General features: G+C 39.0%; 1 protein-coding gene and 1 long non-coding RNA gene across 5 annotated transcripts in view; one reads left to right on the forward strand and one right to left on the reverse strand.

Annotated features, from left to right (window-relative positions):
- Positions 1-21,665, forward strand: part of BUB1B (BUB1 mitotic checkpoint serine/threonine kinase B) — a 58,570-nt gene that overhangs the window by 34,752 nt on the left and 2,153 nt on the right. For all 3 annotated transcript variants that reach the window (XM_069105732.1, XM_069105734.1, XM_069105733.1), the window contains 8 exons: positions 185-459; positions 7,554-7,705; positions 7,941-8,081; positions 12,291-12,391; positions 14,134-14,295; positions 16,026-16,168; positions 18,202-18,373; positions 19,342-19,448. In XM_069105732.1, coding sequence (XP_068961833.1) covers positions 185-459; positions 7,554-7,705; positions 7,941-8,081; positions 12,291-12,391; positions 14,134-14,295; positions 16,026-16,168; positions 18,202-18,373; positions 19,342-19,448 — 1,253 coding nt within the window. The remainder of the gene's footprint in view (positions 1-184; positions 460-7,553; positions 7,706-7,940; positions 8,082-12,290; positions 12,392-14,133; positions 14,296-16,025; positions 16,169-18,201; positions 18,374-19,341; positions 19,449-21,665) is intronic.
- The window catches only part of LOC138175382 (uncharacterized), a 63,084-nt gene that overhangs the window by 8,833 nt on the left and 32,586 nt on the right, over positions 1-21,665 (reverse strand). The window lies entirely within an intron of this gene.

The raw sequence follows: 21,665 nt of genomic DNA on the forward strand, positions 1-21,665 counted from the left end.
AACAAGCCATAGTATGGAGAGTGCTAATAGGTAGTCTTCTTTCTTAGATTATTCATATAAGATAAGCACAATTTAATGACCCAAGTTCTTCAAGGAGTTTATTATTATTGTCCAAGACCTTTAAAAAAATTCATGGACTGATTAATATATTTCTCATAAAAATTTTCCCTCTTAAATATTTCAGGATGAGTTCATTGGAATTGAGCCCCTGAGCGAAGATGCCATTATCACAGGTTTTAGAAATATGCCTATATGTCCCAACCCAGAAGACACTTGCGACTTTGTTAGAGCAGCCCGTTTTGTATCAACTCCTTTTCATGGAATAGTAACACAGAAGCACCTGTCTGCCAATCCTGAGAGAATTCTACAGGAAGATCTACAGTTGAAGAGCATGTCTATAAACCAGCAAACTGTTTGTGAAGTTACTTACAACCAAACTCTTGGCACTAAAAAACTGAGGTAATTGTGGATTATAATATACATGAATTTGTTTATTTATGCCTTTCCTTCCTCTCTGTTTGTACTTGTACAATTTCCCAAGTATATGGCTTATCTTAAGAATGCCAGGTGTACCATGTATACACTCTAACTCTTTTGTGGTTCTAAATTGGATTCAGAATTTGGCTTTTAATTTGTTTTTTATATGACTGTCTAGGCTGTTATAACTTCATTATAATGTTAAACCCAACGTGTTAGATGGACCAGTGTGGTCTGGAATAACTATTGTAACATAGAGATTCATTTCCATTTTCCCAATGTTAAATAGTCACTATTTTACCATGTTTTCAACCTTTAAATGAAGTAGCATTACCCAAATATTATTAACAAAATAATTTCCCTAAAGTTGTACTTACTTTATTAGATCTCAAATGCCTATGGAGTCTAACGGAAAGGCCACTGGACAGAGAACTTAGGTGGTTAGACGATCATTGAGTATATGGCGTGTACTAGTTTTTCCTAGCTGTAACACATGCATATCACCTGTTCTGATTAATGATTTTTACTGCTGACCTTAGACAAATCACTTAAGTTCCCTAGACCTCAGTTTTCTCTTCTTTAAAATGAAAGGGATATGCTAGATGGTCTCTGAAATCTCTTCCAGCTCTGTATCTGGGATCCTGTGATCTCATACTTTACATCTGTGATCTCATTGCAGATGCTCCATCAAACAGTGCGCAAATCCACATTTTCTTATCCTGTCTAATTCTTGTCTATGCTCCCTTCTGTATTCTTCACAGGGCCTATATTAGACCCCATACTAGGGGCTTTTTTCTTGATCGCATCATTTCATGGCTACCATTGAAACATCCAAGCTCCATTGCCCTCACTATATGACTCAACTAATATCTCTCTCCTGGGCTCTCCTTTATGCTATTTCTCTTGAGAAGAGTTCCATAATAGGTTACATGTTCACACCTATCCTGTGCTTTTCCACTGACCTTTGAGTGAACTGCAACTTTAATTCTTTGGAAACTAGTATTCTGTGACTTGTAGGTACATAGCCCCAGTGTGAGAATAATGTTAACAAGGTGGGCCCTTGTTTCAGGGAGAAACCTAGGATCATTAAAAACACTGTGCAGTTTCTTAAATATAATCCTGCCCCCCTGTCATCTTATTCAATTCCAGGTCTAGTTCTTTGTCCTTCCACAATGCCTCTCCAAGACATAGAGATAGAGATATATGTCTTCCCAACTCCAAGGCCAGCTCCCTATCCACTATACCAGACTACCCCTCCTCCATAGAATGTTATGAAAAAATTTATATTCTAAACTGATGTTGCTCTTTAGCTTTCAGTTATCTTTTAGTTTGATGATGCTGTCAAATGTTTATTGGCTAAGATAATTTCTAGATTCTTTTATTCTCCTTTTGACACTTCTTTATATCTCTATGCTTAGGAAATGGTGGTAGTCATATTGGGGTCTGCTCTTCTTATTAATTCCTCATTTTGAGGGCATTAAAAGCTTTTTAAAGTGAGCCAAGTTGGCATTACCTCAATTACATGTCATATCTTCTTATTTTTCTAATTTAATAATTTTGATCTGTGCTCTAAGAAGTCTGTGGAAATGGGTCCTACATTGGCATATGGTTGTTTCCTCTCAGAATATACATAACTTCATTTTTTTGTGATGTTGTTTAGTATTCACTATGTTTAGCATTTCCCAGTTCTCTTCATTCTATGCAGGTATGATCTAAGATCATTGTAGTCATCCCTCATTTGGTCCCTCTCATTTCTCAGGGATGGTGTTAGTAAATCAAATTATGTATGTTGGGACTTTGAATCTTTAAAGGAAAAGTTATGTCATCAATATTTTATTCTTTCATCTATTCAGTATTTGAGGGCATTAAAAGCTTTTTAAAGTAAGCCAGGTTGGCATTACCTCAATTACATGTCATATCTTCTTATTTTTATTTTTCTAACTTAATAATTTTGATCTGTGCTCTAAGAAGTCTGTGGAAATGGGTCCTACATTGGTATATGGTTGTTTAAGTACTAGTTTAAGTAAACTATGATTAGTCATTAAGTGAGAAAAACAAGAGAAAGGGACCCTGGAAGACAGCTTCTCTTGTCACCTGTCCTCATTTAGCATTATCCTTCTTTTCTTCTAGCATCTCCTTCCTCTGGAGGCACATATACTTGATGTCTCACTTAGCTCTTCCACTGTTCTGAAGGTTGCTAGCACTACTTTTGCCCTTATACTTGGAAAATTCAGTGTGCATTTTAATGACCCACTGGGCCTCTTGGATCCCTAGTTCACCAATTTTAACTCCTCTGACTTACATTTTTCACTCTGTCTCAGATATGCAAACAAGAGGTCATATCTTAGAGCTCACCATCACCCATAATTGTCACCTCCATGATTGTGGCCTCTATGATCCTGAAGTCTGAATTCCCTTCTCTCCTGTCCTTTGATTTCCTGTTCTCCCTAAATCTGTTCTGCATCCTCACCAGGGCCTCTGATCTCTCCATCTTTCTCTATTCTCTCATATCTTTGGCTGCACTTACCTCATTTCACAGTTTTAGGTGGGGAAAGGCATATATTAGTAATATCTGAGCACATACTTATTTTATTAAAGGATGCTGAAGAACAGTGGTAGAGTTTGAGCAACGCTGAAGACTAAGCAAGGCCCATCTTCCACCTTCAGCTTCTCCACTGAGTTAGTGGAGTAAGTAGTATTATATGGGATATAAAAAGAATTCAGTTTTAAAAACCTTTATTTGTATGTGTCTAATGTATGCACTCTGTCTTTGGTCTAGCTGCCTCCTATGTACCCTTTTAAATGACTATATATTCTAGTAACTAAAGTAATTGTCAGGAGTTAAGTACTTAATGAGTAATCATCAAGTATCTAGGGGAGAATGAATGGTGCATGACTAGTACTTAATACTTCAGTATCAGGGTAAGACCGAATTTGGTTAATTTAATGGAGCATTTCTGTGTTAGCCAGAGACTACCTTGTTTGTACCTATTCTTTAGAGAATCAGCCATTAGGAAACTAGGTCTGAATAGACCTGAGGCAGGAGGAAGAAGTAGAGAAGTAGTGGTCGTGGGAGCTTAGGGGAAAGTTAAACCTTCAGTTCAACAATTAGACAGGCTATATAAATAGAGTGAAGGATGACTCTGCTCAATATGGCGGAATGAGTGGGACTAGAACAGCTCTCCCACAAGTACTCTAACAAGGAGTTTAAAAAAGACTGAGGAAATTATAAAGAAATCTAAGGAAAAACTGAGCACATTTTGCCAGCCCACATCTGCGCAGAGACACAATCAGCAGCTAAATACTAGGGAAGGTGTTCAGAGAGAAAAAGCCAGCCAGCTAAGAGCGGGGAGCATGATAGTCTTCTAGTTTAGAAAGTAGGGGCAAGTTGGGGAATCCTGAAGCTGTGGTCAGAGGCAGTACAGCACATTGTGAGATTTTGAAAAACCCTCACCACCACTGCCGACTGAAGATAATGTAGGTCAGGAGCAAAGAACAGAGCACCCAGCACAGGGCTTGGTACTCAGTTGGGGTTTCATAAATGTTTAATGATTGACTGAGTGATCTAGATTGGTAGGAGTGTTTCCTCATCACATTTTCCCTGTACCAGTAACAGGTCTGGGGGAAAGTCAGGAATTTGACATTGGAATAGGAGTTCCCCTAAGGTGCTATAAAGAAAATGTTATGGAGGGCGGAGTCAAGATGGCAGAGTACAAACAGGACTTTGTGAGGATCCGGCTTCCACCTCCTCCAATTCATGTAAAAAATGACTCTAGACAAACTTTGGAGCTACAGAACCCACAAAATGACAGAGAAGCTAACCTCCCGCTGAAGAAAGGCCAGCAGAAAGGGGCCAGCACAGCACTTTGGGAGCTGAGCCCAGCCATGTGCGAGCCAGAGGTTTTAGCCACAGGGCAGCCTGACCAGCCGTTGACTGGAGGGACTTCAGATCACCAGCAGCTGTGGCGTTTTCAAGAATTATCAACACATGGATGCTAAGGACAAGGTGAGAGGTCAGTGCAGTGTGGACTTTGGAATCCCTTAGTTTGGGAGTGCAGTCTGGCATTTACCCCCTGGAGGGAGAAGCTGCTGAGGTTCTCTGGCCCTGCAGCCACTACAACGTGGCTGCTTCAGTTCCTGGCTTGCATATTGTAGTGGGACCAAGCGACCAGTTTGAGGGATAAGTCATTCTTGCTTTAACCGGCTTGGATCTGGATTGCAGTCTAAGGTGGAGGTCCTGGGGTGCGTGAACAGCTTGTCAGACAGTGTTGAGGCTTCAGAGAGGGCACCCAACTAACAGCTCCAGCAGCTGAGAAAACCCCAGCGTTTGGGATAAAGTTCCCTGTCTGGTAGCAGAGTTCTACTTTGACTAAAAGCTCAAAAGTCAAGTAATTGAGTGGCAACATGAGCAAACTAGGGAAGCAAAACAAGCAGAGCAACCCAACTTTACACTCCTGTTTTGGGGACAAAAAGGATCAAAGCATGGAACAGGAGGAAGACAGTGAAGTCAGAACTCCTGCACCAAAAAAGCTTACAAGAAAAATACGAGCTGATTACAGGCCATAGAGGACCTTAAGAAGGATTTTGAAAAGCAAATAAGAGAAGTGGAGGAAAAATTGGGAAGAGAAATGATGCAAGAAAATTATGAAATGAGAGTCAACAACCTGACTGAAGAAAATAACACCTTAAAAAATAGACTAACTTAAATGGCAAAAGAAGCCCAAAAAGTCAATGAGAAGAAGAATGCCTTAAAAAGCCAAGTTTGCCAGATGGAAAAAGAATCTTAAAAGCTCACTGAAGAGAATCATTCTTTCAGAATTAGATTGGAGCAAATGGAAGTTAATGACTTTATGAGAAATCAAGATACTATTAAACAGATCCAAACAAATGAAAAAAATAGAAGACAATGTGAAATATCTCACTGGGAAAACCACTCACCTGGAAAATGATCCAGGAGAGAGAATTTAAAAATTATTGGACTACCTGAAAGCTATGATCAAAAAAAAAAAAAGAACCTAGAAATCATCCTTCAAGAAATTCTCAAGGAAAACTGCCCTGATGTTTTAGAACCAGAGGGAGAAATAGAGGTTGAAAGAATCCACCAATCACCTCCTGAAAAAGATCCCAAAAAGAAAACTCTTAGGAATATTATAGCCAGGTTCCGGAATTCCCAGATCAAGGAGAGAATATTACAAGCAGCCAGGAAGAAACAATTTGAATACTGTGGAAACACAATCAAGGATAACAGAATCTGGCAGCTTCTACACTGAGGGACCGAAGGGCTTGTAATATGATATTCCAGAGGTCAAAGGAGCTGGGATTAAAACCAAGAGTCACCTACCCAGCAAAACTGAGTGTCATGTTTCAGGGGAAAATATGGTCATTCAGTGGAATAGAAGACTTTCAAGCATTCTTGATGAAAAAACCAGAAAATTTGACACTCAGATACAAGAAGCATGAGAAGGTAAACAGGGAAAAGAAATCATAAGGTATTTGAGGTGGTTATGGGGGAGCTCATGGAGTTCCTGCTTCTATGCCACCATCTTGGCTCTACCCCTCAAGATACGGTGTTCTTTGAGGAGAGAATAGTGGCATGGAATGAGGGGTAGTAGCCAAGTTCAAGGCTGTTTGTTGAGTATGGAGTAGGATTCCAGAGCAGTCACTGGATTGGAGTTAGGAGCTGAGTGATTCAGGTTGAGTTGGCCTGGAAAGGAGTGGATCTGATTAGAATACAGATGAAAGTGTAGGAGGAGATAGTTAAGCTTGGCCCCAGAGATATAGGAATGATGCCGCAAAGCAGCAACTCACGCCTGTCAGCCTTGAGGAAGCCGCTAAGCCAATATGGAGAGAGAAGAGGAGCACGGGGAGGAAGGGATTTGTTTCTTGAGGGATGGAGAGGGAGCCCAAAGCAGGACTAAATCTGCTTCTTCAGCCGCAGAAATGACGATCTGAAGGCTATCCAAAAAGCCTGATCATTTTCATATATACTAATAGGGAACCAAATTTTTTTTTATTTTAATGTTCTTTTTTTTCTAATTTTAAGTTCCAGGTTCCCTCTCTTCCTCCAGTCCCTCCCCAACCTGTTGAGGGGGCAAGCAGTATGATACATGCCCATTCTACATGTGAAGTCATGCAAAACCTACTTCTGTATTAGCCATGTTACCCCCAAAGTAGGAAAGGAAATAGCAAAAAACCATATGCTTCAGTCTGCACTCAGAGTTCATCAGTTCTCTCTCTGGAGGTGCATAGCATTTTTCATCATGAGTTCTTTAATGTTGTCTTGGATCATTGTATTAATAAAATTGAATCATTTGAGTTTCACTTACCATGCCTGCCCTAGTTTACTAAAAGACTGAAAAATCAAATGAGAAGAAAGGGCAAAAGAAAAAAATGGGATCTGGACAATTATAAATAACACAAGTAGGTGCATATAGTTCAGTGTAATATTTAATATCAACAAGGTTCATACATACGATTGAGTACTTCAGAAACCCAACATTTGCTTGTCATGTTAAAATGGCTAAATATTGCTGTTTCAGTCAGAATCCAAATGCAAGTCAGTTGAATTGGGCCTTAAGAAATTAAGATTATGAGGCATTGAGAGAAAAATTTGTGTAAGTGGATATAGAGTGAAGTAAACAAAATTAGAAAAACAGCATACACAACAACTCCAATAATGTAAAAAGAAATTCCTGCTATAGTAAAACTGGATGATGTGTAAATTTAGTTTGAGATAGGATGAGAAACCCCTTTCCCTTCCCCTGTAGAAGTGAGGGACTAGGCACTAAGGGTATGGTTGCTTTGTCAGTTAGTTTTGCTTAGCTATTTTTCATGGTTACAAGGGAAGTTTCCCTGGGGGAGGGTATAGAGTGGTGTATATCTGAAAATTATTTATATTGTTAAAAAACAGTAATAACTTCTTGGGATTGTGTTGAAGAACAATAACTTTTTTAAAAGGCCATTGAATTTAAGAATTTAATCCTTTCCTGTATTTTAGCTAATGAATTTCAATTAGATGAGAAAGAATTAGCATTCTTTGCTTTTGCTGGAGGTAGACTCACCTGTGTTTCTTTCAGCCCAATTGTAGAAAACAGTCAAGAAAACACCTGCTCCTCTAGGTTCTCAGGCTCCTCTGCCTCCTCAATTACAAGTGTTTCCTCAACTAAATACCTTCAGATACCTGAGAAATTGCAACTTACTAATGATGACAGCATCATTCATTCTTTGGGTAAGTGATTCTTATGCCTATTAAAACCTACCTATCTCAGTGAGTTCTGTAATATGTTTTGGAGAAATGGCCATGAACCCTGAAACATCTAAAGTGTATAGAATGGCCCTGATTTAATCTTGAAAATGACTTTGGTAAGTAAGTATTGGTCACATACTTTATGTTCTTTCTTCATTTGAAATTTCTCTTTTAAGTTCAGATTTATTGGGTAACACTTTCATTTCTGCCTCTGCAGATAATTCTTCTCTCTCACCCTGGTGCTTACAGCAGCGTAGGCAACTGCTAGACTCACTGCCAGAGTTAAGGACCTCTCCAGAATTCTATTTAGAAGAGAGATCCATGCCTGAGTTGGAAGTGGGAAAAGAGATTGAGTTAGGTAAGTGCCATTAAAAGCATACATTTTTTTTTTAAGCAATTGGGGTTAAGTAACTTGCTCAAGGTTACACGGCCAGTTATTTCTGGGTGGGTGCTAAGTGTCTGAGCCTAGATTCGATCCCAGGTCATCCTGACTCTGGGGCCGGTGCTCTTACTCACTGTTCTACCTGGCCACCCCATACATCTCTTTTTAATGCTTGGAGATGGCTAGGTACCTAAACCTTTGGATGCTGTTGCAAATACGTTAAAGGTTTCTGGGCAGGAAAAAAACTGTTATAGGAATATAAGTATTGGTGAACCAGAGCTTAGTCAACAACAGTAAATCATTTATCCCATGAGCTTTTTTTGCTTAAAACAAATAATTTTGATGAATTAACCAGAAACTGTGTCTCTTGGACTTCTGGGAGCCAAGATGGCAGAGTAAGTAGTAAATCGCCATAACTCTCCCATATTCATCTCTAAATAGCCATAAAATAGTACCCCAAAGCAAATCCTGGAACAATAGAATCAGCAAAAAGATGGGCAAAAACAGCCCAAGAAACTTAGAAGATCAGCCAGAAAGTTCTGTCTCACTTGGGTAAAAGGGGAAAGCAGTCCAGGACAGGAAGCGTCCCAGCAAACCAACCACAAGCCTCACCTCAGCAAACCAGCAAACTCAAGCAAAACTTGAGCCCCAGTGAAGTAGAGCAGGCAAATACCAAGACTTTCCATGTGCCTCAAAATAACCAGGAACAGGCAGATTGCAGCTCCAAGATAAATGCAGAAACACCCCACTACCCTCAGCACATACAAGACAGCAGCACTAGGACCTCAGTTCAGCACCAGGGAAGCTGCCAGAGTGGCCTCCAGAAATTCCAGTCAGCCCCCACCTCGCCCAGTCAGCACCACACCAGACATGAGGGTCCTCTGTGGGCCTCAGGGCAACGTTAGTGCAGAATCAGGCAAGCAACCAGAGCCTGTAACCTCTGGCACCAGAAACCTGAGACAGTGCCCCTCCCCCTGGGGAGCAGAGCTCAAATTAAAGGAAAGGAATAAGACCAACAAAGATGAGTAATGAAAAACTCTGACCATAAAAAGTGATGCAGACTCAGAAGAGGACAACACTGTCAGCACCTATGGGAAAACCCCAAAGGAAAACGGTAAGTAATCTTAAGCTCAGAAAGAACTTAGAAATCATATAAGAGAGGCAGAAGAAAACTGGTGAAAGTCATGAGATACAAGAGAATTATGAACGAAGACTCAGCAACTTAGAAAAAGGAAACTTCTTAAAAAGTAGAACTGGCCAAATGGAAAAGGCAATACAAAAATCCAGTGAAGAAAACAACCCCTTAGAAAGTACAATGTATCAAATGGAAGAGGAAGTACAAAAGCCAACTGAGAAAAACAACTGCTTAAAAGTTAAAATTGGGCAAGTGAAAGCCAATGACTCTATGTGATATCAAGCATCAAAGAAATTTAAAAGCATGAAAAAATAGAAGAAAATTTTTTAAAAAATCTTCATTGGAAAAAGAAGTGAGGAAAATAGATCCAGGGGAGACAATGTCAGAATCATTGGAGTACCTGAAAGTCATAATTAAAAAGTGGACCTGGACAGCATTTTTCAAGAAATTATCAAGGAAAACTGCCCTGATATCCTGGAACCAGAGGGCAAAATAGACATTGAAAGAATCCACTGATTATCTTAGAATCCCAAAATAAAAGCTCCAAGGAACATTATACCCAAATTACAGAACTATCAGGTCAAGGGAAAAATACTGCAAGTGGCTGGAAAGAAACAATTCTTATATCAGGGAATCACAATCAGGATTATACAGGACTCAGCAGCTGCAACATTAAAGGATTGGAGGTCATAAAACATGATATTCTAGAATGCAAAGAAGCTTAGGACCGTAACCAAAAATCACCTACCCTGTGAAATTAAGCATATCAAGGGGGAAAATGATCATTTGATGAAATAGAAGGATTTCAAGCTTTCATAAGAAGACCAGAATTGAACAAAAAATTTGCTTTCCAATATCAAGACTCAAGAGAAGCCTAAAAAGGGAAAAGAAAACAGAAGAGATTCAGTGGAGTTGACCTGTTTACATCCCTACATGGGAAGATGATACTTAGAATTCTTAAAAATTGTACCACTAATAATACTAGAAGTAGCTAGGAGGAATATACATAGAGGGCATGAGTAGAAGGTGAATTTGGGTGAATGACATAAAATTTAAGAGATGAGAAAGAGTACACTGGGTAAAGAAGGAAGGAACAGGTAGAATGGGGTAAATTATTTCAAATGAAGAGGCACAAAACTATTACAGTGGAGGAAAAGATGGGAGAGTGGGTGAGCACATCACTTGAACTTTTGCTCTCATCAGTATTGGCTCAAAGAGGGAATAACATACAAATCATTTTGGGGGTGGGGGGAGATGGACAGAGAGAAGAGAGGGCAGATTGGGGGAGGTGGTAGACAGAAGCAAAACACTATTGAGGGAAAGGGTGAAAGGAAAGCAAGGACAAACGGGGAAAAATAGAATGGAGGGAAATAAACTGTTAGTAATCATAACTGGGAATGTGAATGGGATGAACTTTCCTAAAACATAAGCAAAAAGCAAAGGGGAGCAAAAACCAGAATCCTACAATATGTTGTTTATAAGAAAAACACACAGTAAAGGTAAGAGACTGGAACAGAATCTATTATGCTTCAGCTGAAGTAAAAAAAAGTAGCAATCCTGATCTCAGACAAAATAAAAGCAAAAATAGACCTAACTAAAAGAGACAAGGAAGGAAATTACATCTTGCTAAAAGGTATCATAAACAATGAAGTAATATCAATACTAAACACATATGCACCAAGTCATATAGCATCCAAATTCTTTAAGTTAAATGAGTTACAGGTTCATGACCAAACAAGAGATAGAGAGCATTACAAAATGTAAAACAGATAATTTTGATTGTATTAAAAGGCTTCTGCAACAAACAAAACCGATGCAACCAAGATTAACAGGAAAGCAGAAAGCTGGGCAACAATCTTTATAGAAGGTGTCTCTGATATGTAGAGAAGTGTCTCAAATATACAGAGAACTGAATCAAATTTACAAGATTACAAGTCATTCCCCAATTGATAAATGGTCAAAGGATATGAATAGGCAGTTTTCAGATAAAGAAATCAAAGCTATCTATAGACAAGTGAATTGCTCTCAATCACTCTTGATTAGAGAAATGCAAATTAAAACAACTCTGAGGTACTTCACACCTATCAGATTGGCTAATATGACAAAATAGGAAAATGATAAATGTTGGAGAGGATGTGGGGAAATTGGAGCACTAATACACTATTGGTAGAGTTGTGAACTGATCCCACCATTCTGGAGAGCAATTTGGAACTATGCTCAAAGGGCATCCAAACTGTGCATCCCCTTTTGTCCAGCAATCTACACCACTACTTAGGTTTGTATGCCAAAGAGATCATAAAAAAGGGAAAAGAACCTACCTGTCTAAAAATATTTATAGTAGCCCTTTTCATGGTGGCAAAATATTGGAAATTGAAGGGATACCCATCAATTGGGGTATGGCTGAACAAGCTATGCTATATGAATGTAATGGAAAACTGTTGTGAGTAAGAAATGATAAACAGGCAGAGTTCAGAAAAACCTGGAAAGACATGTACATACTGCTGTAAAGTGAAATGAGCAGAAGCAGGAAAACATTGTACACAGTATCAGCAGCATTGTGTGATGAACAACTATGAATGCAATTCTCTTCAGCAACACAATGATCCAAAAACGGTACAAAGGACTCATGAAGGAAAATGCTATCCATATCCAGATAAAGAACTAATGAATTCTGAATATAAAGGAAGCATGCTTTTTTCATTTCCTTTATTCTTTTTTGTGATTTTGATCTATTTCCTCCACAATTGTGACAAATAATGGAAATATGTTTTACATGATAGTACATGTATAACCTTTATCAAATTGCATACCATTTTAGAAAGAGGAGAGTGGAAGAAAAATTTGGAACTAAAAATCTTATGAAAGTGAATACTAAAAATTGTCTTGACATGTAATTGGGGAAAAATACTATTAAAAATTATTTTGAAAGTTATTCCAAATGCCACTTGATATGAGTATGGTAATATTTCTTGTTCTTAAGCCAGGCATTAAGACTAAGTGTAGCAATTTATAAAAGTAAAAATTCATAAAAGTAAAAAAATTCTTAACAGGTAATGAGGATTACTGCATCAAACAAGAAAACCTAATTGGTGAAGATTACAGGATATTTTGGGTAGTTCCAGGTCACTCTGCAAAATTAATTCCAATAAAGGTAGGAACAAAATGTATTCTCAATTTCATCTTAAATAGTTTGTGTGGATAGATTTATTTAGCATCAGTAACTGTGTAGGTACTTGATACTTTTAAGTTCCCCAGAAATCTAAACAATTCCCTTTCCTGAAAGTCCATGGATAGGATGACCAATCCTTAGTTTAGGCCAGGTTCAAATAACAGGAATTAAAAGATTTCATGGGTAGGAGTCAGGAACTGAGTATAAGCACATAACAGGAACTAGGCATCAAGCAAAATTCATCAGACTAATGTAGGCCTCTCTGCTGCAGGTCATCAGATTTTGGAACTGGCAATGGCAGACTCTTGTGAGCTGGAAAAAATTTCCATAACTAGCCCAGGAAGTAGAGAACAAGACAGAAATTCTGTCTTTACCTGGTCCAAAGGGAAAAAATTTGGAAGAATTTAGCTCAGATCTATATTTCAGAAGAAGTTCATTACAGTTACAGGTGTGCTGAAGGAGGAAGTGTTATTTAGTAATCTAACCACTGGCTAAATTGGATGAAAGACCAATTAATAAAGAAATAGAATTTTTCTTTTCATACCAAGGAAAAGGAAAGCTGTAGAATTGTTTCCTCTACCCTTCCATGCACACCCAGGAGTACTGAGGAGGATTATTGGCTAAGAGGTAAAGATAGCTATAGGATGCTACTACGCTGCCCCTACACCCTTTGGTCACTGAGTTTTGATGACCATGCCAATAATTATAATTCATCCATACAAATATGTGACTCTATTGTTGTTGTTCAGTTGCTTTCAGTTGTGTCTGACTCTGTGATCCCTTTTTGGGGTTTTCTTGGCAAAGATATTGGAGTGGTTTGCCATTTGACAGATGAAGAAACTGAGGCAAATAGGGTTAAATGACTTGCTCAGGATCACACAGCTAGTCAGTGTCTGACTGGGTTTGAATTCAAGTCTTCCTGACTCCGGGCTTGGCACTCTATCCACATTTCGCCACCAAGTTGTCCCTATGTAGCTTTATAGACATAGAAGGGTTCAAATAATACATTTTTGTATATGAACAGGACCTATGTGATTAAAATGATGAGTTTTTATAATTAGCATTTGAATTTTAAAAGATTTCACTTGACCAGCTTTTTAGTCTGCCTTTCCAAATGAATTAGCAAAATTTAGTGCATTTTAAAAATGGAACTGTCATAGAGGTGACTTAGCCAAGACCACATCTTTGTTGCAGATGCTTGTAGAGCTTTAGATTTCTTGGTCACAACTCTGTTGTAATTGAGTCTGTTATGACAGACTGATTTGTTTATGTTTTTTTTTTCCTTTTTGGAGGGGGGAAGGCAGGGCAATTGAGGTTAAGTGACTTGCCTAAGGTCACACAGCTAGTAAGTGTCAAGTGTCTAAGGCCAGATTTGAACTCAGGTCCTCCTGATTCCAGGGCTGGTACTCTATTCACTGCGCCACCTAGCCACCCCTAATTTGTTTATATTTAAAATAAATTTGGTTGATATCTTTTGTTTTTATAGCTCTTCACTCTCCCAAATGTAGTAGCTTCCAAAGAGCAATCCCATATAATAGAGTAAAAAAGAGGGAGAAAAACAGTTCATCAAAACTAACCGATATTGGGAAAAGTTTGACATTATCTGAAGTGATCCCCACTCTTAATCATCAACTCTGTAGAGGAAGAGGAAGAAGGGAAGGGTTAGGGACAATGAATTTAATCTAATACAATCACTGTTTTTATTTTTAAATAATCATTTTCAGGTGTATTCTCAGCCTGTGCCGTGGGATTATTATATCATCCTCAAGTTAAGAGAACGTCTGAATGAAGAGTTTGATCACAATTTCAGTAATGACTGTAGCTGTCATGTATACCAAGATGGCTGCATTATTTTGCACCAGAATATAAACTGTTTCACGCTTTGGGTTTGTTGAAATACTTTATTTAAAAGTGTAACATGACTGTATTTCTCAAGTAGTGAAATGTGACCTGCAGAGGTTTTGATAATGGCTGGTTCATGGATGTCTAGCATTGGGTCAGCTTCTTTTCTGTTTGGCACATACATTCTTCAGAAAAGCACAGGAGTGACTGAAATGACTGGGATGAAGGTTTCATTTAGTTCAGCTAATATTTGTTTAGCACTTATTGTATATATAACTACTGGACTAGGTGCTGCAAAGGATTCAGAGAGGAGTGTAGTGTTCCTCTGGAGTTTACAGTCTAGTATGGAGGGATAACTGCTTGTGTCAGGTAGGAATTATGGGAGCCCTAAGAAAGATGGGGTTGAGAGAGTGACTTAAAGGGGATGGTGGATCAAGTATATGGCATTAATGCTGAGCCTCAAGAATGGGACAGGATCTTAGCAGCCCAGTGGGGTTGTGGAACAGCATTCAGAATTGAGAAAACAGCACAAGTGAAAGTTCTTGGGGCATATTTGACATCAAATGATTCATAATACCTTAAGATTCAAAATTAGAAAAGATGTTAAAGATAATCCATTCCAACTTCTTCATTTTACAGGCAGGGAAATTAAGTCCCAGGGAGGTTAAATAACTTGTACAAGACACTATACAGGTAGTGAGTAGCACAGCTGGGATTTGTCCAATGTCTGTGGACTCCAAGTTCATTTTTTTTCCCCATTATACAAACATTTCTACTTTACTATTCTCCAGTTTGCCTGGATCATAGAATACTTATAAGGGAGTAATGCAAGATAAAACTGGAAAGATAGGTTAGAGTCATATTTTAAAGCACTTTGAATGCCAGAATGAGGAGTTGGAATTTATTCTTTGTACAGTGGTGAAATCTCTGAAGTTTTGAACAAAGAAAAGATTATCAAAGTTTATTTTAGAAATATTAATCTGACAGTGTTGTCTAGCATTGGTCAAAAAAGGTTGAGATTAAAATAGAGAAACTACTTAGGCTATTGTAATAGTTTGGGCAAAAAATGAATTTCTGACCTCGAATGATGGAAGTAGGAATAGAAAAGAGGGTAAAGACAGGACTGACAACCAGGGCAGACTTAGTAGGACGTGGCAACTAGTTTTATGTTGAGAATGAGGGGAAGAAAAAGTAAATGACTTAAGGATATGAACTTTGGTTTCTGGGGAAAAGGTTATAAGAAAAATAAGACATTCAACAGGAGATAGTCATTTCAGGAGGGCAGAGAGTGATGTGGGGGGTGTTAAGTTTGATTTTGAGCATGTGTTTGAAGTACCATTGGGATTTTATAAGATGTTCAACAGGTGGTTGGAAATACAGGCTGGATCTTGGGAGAAAGGTTGGAGATAGAACTGTAGTTTTAGAAGTTATCCATAAGACTGATTGTTGAAGCCAGTAGGAGTAGATGAGATTGCAAAGAAAAGTTGTGAGAAGAGAGAATCCTGAAGATAGAACCTTGGAGAAGGCACATATACAAAGGATTTTGCAGGGTTTTGTTTTTTTTTATGGGGAAAACTTGAGTGTTTGTAGTTGAGGGAAGGAGTTGAGGAAAGATAAAGGTAGAGAGGTTAATGGACAGATGTCCTGGGAACATCCTGAACTTAGTAGAAATATTGCTATGGTGTACTCTTAAGTTCTGTATGATGTAAGCTATCTAAAACAAAGGTGCTTATGTCATGTTTCCATTCGTTTTCTGTTTGTCTTCTGTTTCCAGGATCTCCTCCAGCACAGTGAATTCATTGACCCTTCAGTAACGATTTTGCTTATTCACAATCTCTTGGCATTAGTGGAGAAGCTGCACAGAGCCGAAATAGTGCATGGAGACTTGGGTCCTAGGAGTCTGATACTTGGGAACAGGTTGGGCATTGTTCTTCATTGTGTTTCACTTCTTTTTTTTTTCTTTTTGGAGGGCACTTGGGGCCAAGTGACTTGCCCCAAGGTCACATGGCTACTTTTTTTTGTGTTAAATGTCTGAGGCCGCATCCAAACCCAGGTCCTTCTGACTCCAGGGCCAGTGCTCTATTTACTACACCACCTAGCTGCCCCCATTGTGTTTCACTTCTGCTCTGCCTTCAGACGTGGAATTCTTGCTACTTTCTCATGGCCTTTTGATGAACACAAATGCATTTAAAAATAAAATTTCTGTTTCCTAAGTATCAGTGATGGTTAGGAACAACTAAGAAAAAGAAATTTAGAGAGGAGTCTCTCCTTGGGAGGCCACCTATATTTTTTGTTGTTTGTTTTATTTTTCTGAGGTTAATACTTTGAGTCTCCCATCAAAAGAAGAAAAACAACAAAGAACTGGCCTTATCTCCAAATAAATAAGGCACACCACTATCTAGCAATCAGTAGGACTCTAATCTGTGGGAAGAATGTGGATTTTGGTGGTCTTGAATTTTCTTCTTTTTTTTTTTTTTGGAGGGGGAAGGCAGGGCAATTGGGATTAAGTGACTTGCCCAAGGTCACACAGCTAGTAAGTGTTAAGTGTCCAAGGCCAGGTTTGAACTCAGGTCCTCCTGACTCCAGGGCCAGTGCTCTATTCACTGCACCACCTAGCCGCCCCTGGTCTTAAATTTCTTAATGGAGGTTGGACTAGATGATTGTAACCATAGAGGGTAAAGGGGGCTCGAAGAACCTCTAGTCATGTCCCTGTATCTATAAGCTGGATATCTAAAGAAGCCCCAACATCTTGTGCTAGATAGGAAAGCGCTAGAATGAAGTAGGCAGTATCTGCTCATACTATCTGGCCCTACAAGTCAGCCAGGACTGCAGTACAAAGCTGCAATCGTGCTTCTTGCATATGTAGCATTTGAACTTAGTCAGGTAAAGGAAATTCTTCTCCAAGCCACCAGGGGGCATCAGCAAAATACACAGGTATTAATCCATAAAGAAACTTAATTAACATAAAGCCCTTTCTCAACTCCAAAAGTGTTTGGGAATTCCACTCTAATAATAAAAAAATTTTGAGGTAGTGTGCCAGAGAAAACCATCTGCATTTATTAGTTTTAAAGTGAGAGAGCCTGTCCTGGTTTAAGTAAAACGAAATATGCATTTGGCTCAGTTACAAATGCAAATTATTTGAGGGTACAGTGTTTCTTAGCTGTGTAAAGAGTAGAAAGCATATTGGAGGTGTATAGTTCATTTGTTTCTGTCAGGTTAATAACTACTTTTGAGTTTTCATGAAAGCGTCTCTATTTGGAGAACAGCTCTATACCTTAAAATAAATAAGTCCCAAGAACATAATTATTCATTAGTTGAGGGTTGAGGAGTAATTTAATAAATATTTATTTCTCTTCACTTGAGGACAAAGTAGGATATGTAGTGTCAAATTAATAGAAAATTCAGGAAATTTCACAATGTGAGCATCTGAAACTTTTATTGCATCTACTTGGTGTTAAGAAAAGCATCATTCTATTGTTTCAGGATAATTTCAGGAAGGAAGAATGTGGACCATTCCTTAAAAATGCAATCTGATTGCTGCAAACACAATTATGGCTTACCTTACATACTCATTTCCTTTCTTCCTTTATCACAACTTTTAATCAGTATGTGATATCTGTTTCATGCATGTCCAAGTCCTGGGGAGAGCTGAGGTTCACACTCTTCCCCCATTGCCTGCTGTAGAGTAGCAGTTCAGTAAAAATGTTTCCAAATAACTATGAAATGGTCTAAATGGTTTCCCTAGTGTCCTCTACCCCAAGTAACCTTTTGCTCTTCATTGAAGTAGTCTTACAGATGTGTTTTCTGAACCAGCCATTGGAGGGGGCCATATGCATGGCTAAGTAACTGCAGTATAGGTTTGGTTTTGTTCTGTTTTGTATTTTTTCCCCAAGGCAATTTGGGGATGCTATAACTTACCAGTTTCTCTTCCTTTTGAAATCTGTGCTCAGGATTAGTGATGCCTGTGTCTGTATTGAAAATGACCAGGCTTTGAAGATAGTGGATTTCTCCTACAGTATAGACCTGAAGGCACAGCCAGATGTTCCTACCCTACATGGCTTTCGGACCGTACAGATCCTAGAAGGACAAAAAATCATTGCTGACTGTGTTTCTCCTTACCAAGTAAGTGTGTAAAACAATCATGGGCTTCTTAGGTTCTCCTCTTCTGAGCATGCCTGTAAAAGCTAGATGAGCTAGTATAGTATTTATCTTTGTCCTTGTATCCTACTTTTTTGGTAAATCTTCTAAAGTAAAGTAAAATATTCCATGGGTGTGTCATTATTTCATTAAGGGATACAACTCTACAGACTCCTTTCCCACCTTCCCACTCCTCTCCCCAACAACACACACATTAAAATGAGTTTCTCTCTCAGATGCCAATTAATAGTCATATGGCCATAGTCAAGTCACAACTTCTGAACCTTCATTTCCTTTTCTGTAAAATGAAAGTAATCTTTGTCCTTGCCTCAAAGGATTGCTGAGAACCTAGTAAGTACATGAAAGTATATTGGAAATAGGATAATATGAATAAAATGATGTAGAAATTAAGGCGCTATTACTATTATACTAAAGTTTCTGCTAGCTTTACCCTGGGTATTCATGATTAATGCACTAACTGGTACCCTAGACATGGTGTGCATTGCTTCTAGATGACAGCTGGCACACATATACATCATCTGGAATATGAAACTCTATAGGTTTGGCAGTTTAACTGTTTGTCCTCGTTTTTAAGGTCAGTTCCTGGAGTTGTTTTTGCTGGTCAGTTCTGTACTTCTTAAGTACCTACTATGTACCAGGCACAATGCAAAGCATTGGCAATACAAGGACAAAGAGTAAGACAGTCTTTACTTGCTGGGAATTTATATTCTAATGATAGAGACATGTACCTGTTGTTTAAAAAATAGCTTAAATATAAAGTTAAAGTAATTAATTATAAGGTCATGGGGGGGCAATACTTTAAACTACTGAAATAATGATCTTGTAATGGACTTACACACTCTAATATTAGTCTTCAAACCTTTCCTTTAATTAGCTGCCCTAGTAATTAGTGGGGAATTACTTTAGCTAATAGATCTTTTTGGTAATTTCAGGTCGACCTGATTGGGATTGCCGATCTAGCGCATTTATTGTTGTTTAAGGAGCACTTACAAGTTACCTGGGATGGTTCCCACTGGAAACTCCTCCAGAACCTCTCCGAGTAAGTATTACCAAATAAACTTTTCTCTCTTTCTGAACCAGCTCTTTCATGCCCTTGGATAGATGATCTCAGGCAAGTTACCTAACCTCTTTGAGCCTAGTCCTCTCTTTCCAAACAAACATAATGCTCCACTACCCACCTCATAGGGTTGTTAGAAGGATTATATGAGATAATATGTGAAAAAAATGTATAACAAACATGAGCATTTCAGTATATGAAGTGCAGAAGGTGGACACTTAGTAAACATTAAGTGTCTCCTGTGGCCTAGCCACAGTGGCCAGAGAAAATGCCCATTGTTGAGACGTGGAGTGTCTTGTTCATGGAACAACAAGGAGGCCATTGTTACTGGATCAAAGTGTATGTGGGGGGGGGGGGGGGGTGGTTAAGGTACAAGAAGATTGGAAAGGTAGGAGGGGTTAGGTTAGGAAGGGCTTTGAATGCCAAACAGAGCGTTTTGTATTGATCCTGGAGGTACTAGAAAGTCACTAGAGTTAATACTGAGTAGTGACATGGTCAGACCTGTACTTTAGAAAAATTACTTTAGTAATTGGGTGGATGGATGAGGGATTGCTGCGGGGCGAGCCTTGAGGCAGGCAGACTCATCGGGCCATTTCAGTGGTCTAAGCATGAAGTGATAAGGGCATATACTGGGTAATGTCAGAGTCAGAGGAGAGAAGGGGGCATATTCTTTGAGACATATGTTGCAAAGGTGAAATTGATGGACATTGGCAACTGATTGGATATATGAGGTGAGAGATAGGGTAGAGTCAAAGATGACACCTAGGTTGCAAGCTTGAGGGATTTGGGAGAGTGGTGTTGTCCTTAGCATAATAGAGAAGGTAGGAGGCAGGGAGGATTTAGAGAGAAAAAGGATGAGCTCAGTTTTGCACACATTGAGTTGTGACATTGGAGGTCAGCAGAGAGGTGAGGGCAAGATAGGTAGATATGAAAGGGGTCAGCACAGAGATGGTAATTAAATCCATGGAAGCTGATGAGATCATCAAGTCAAACAGTATAGAGGGAGAAGAGAAGAGGATCCAGGACAGAAATTCTGGGGAACACCTGTAATTGGAGAGCATGGTCTGGATGAAGATCCAGCAAAAGGAGACAGAGGGAGCAGTTACGTAGGAGGAGAACCAGGAGAGAGTGTCCCAAAAAGCACCAAGGAGGAGAGAGTGATCAGCAGTGTCAAAGGATTCAGGGAGGCCAAGGAAAATAAAGATTGAGAAAAGGCTTTTGGATTTGGCAAGGAAGAGATCACTGGAAACTTTGGAGAATAGTTTTGGTGGAATAAGATCAGAAGCCAGATTGTAAGGTTTTGAGAAGAGAGAATGTGGAGGTGCCTATTGTAGATGGCCTTTTTAAGGAGCTTATACAAAGGGCAGAAGAGATAAAGGATTTTTCCTGTTGACTCAGAACAAAACCATTCATGAGCAAATGGTATAACATCATCTGCTCCCTTTTCCCATCATCCTTCAGCCATCATTACAAAAGTAGAAGGGGGCAGGCCACACAAGACTGAGGATCATTTTATATTTTTCTTGGTTTTATGAGTGATGAGCTTTTGTATACTTAGCTAAATTGGGCCTAGGAAAGCAGACATTGCTTGTTGCCAGTGTTGTACTTGAAGCTTTTCCAGGATGCTCTACTGGCAAAGCTTCAAGGGACCCACAGTCACCCATGAAAGAAGGACTTGGAAAGCTCAGTTGCTTTAAAAAAAACAGTCATCTCTGACTTGCTTCTCACACCTTTGCCAGTCTAGCTTTGTACCCTATCACTCAACTAAAGTGCCTCTGCTATTTTTGTAGTTCTCATTCCTCTTGCTCTCTCTCTCTCTAGTTTTTGACAATAAACCACCTGCCCCTCCTGTACACTCACTCTCTTCCCTCAACTTCTATGATCCTGACTCCTTCTCATTCTTATATCTGACCCCCTTTTTAAAAAATCTCCTACTGAATCATCATCCATCTCCTGCCTGCTGCTTTTCCCCTAAACTTTTTCCCACCCCCACCCCAAACTCTGTCTTTTCTGTCTAGACCCTCTCTTGATGTTCTCATCAGCTCCCATGGATTTAACTATCATTTCCATGCAGGTGATTCCCAAATCTATGTATTCAGACCTCATTTCTCTCCTGAGTTCCAATCTCGCATTGCTCATTGCCTCCTGGACATTTTTCCACATGGGTGTCCCATGGTCATCTCAACCTCAGCATGTCCA

The sequence above is a fragment of the Petaurus breviceps genome, unplaced genomic scaffold (genome assembly GCF_028583685.1).
Source record: "Petaurus breviceps papuanus isolate PSGF00001 unplaced genomic scaffold, PetGlider_PUasm1.0 77, whole genome shotgun sequence".
Lineage (NCBI taxonomy): Eukaryota > Metazoa > Chordata > Mammalia > Diprotodontia > Petauridae > Petaurus > Petaurus breviceps.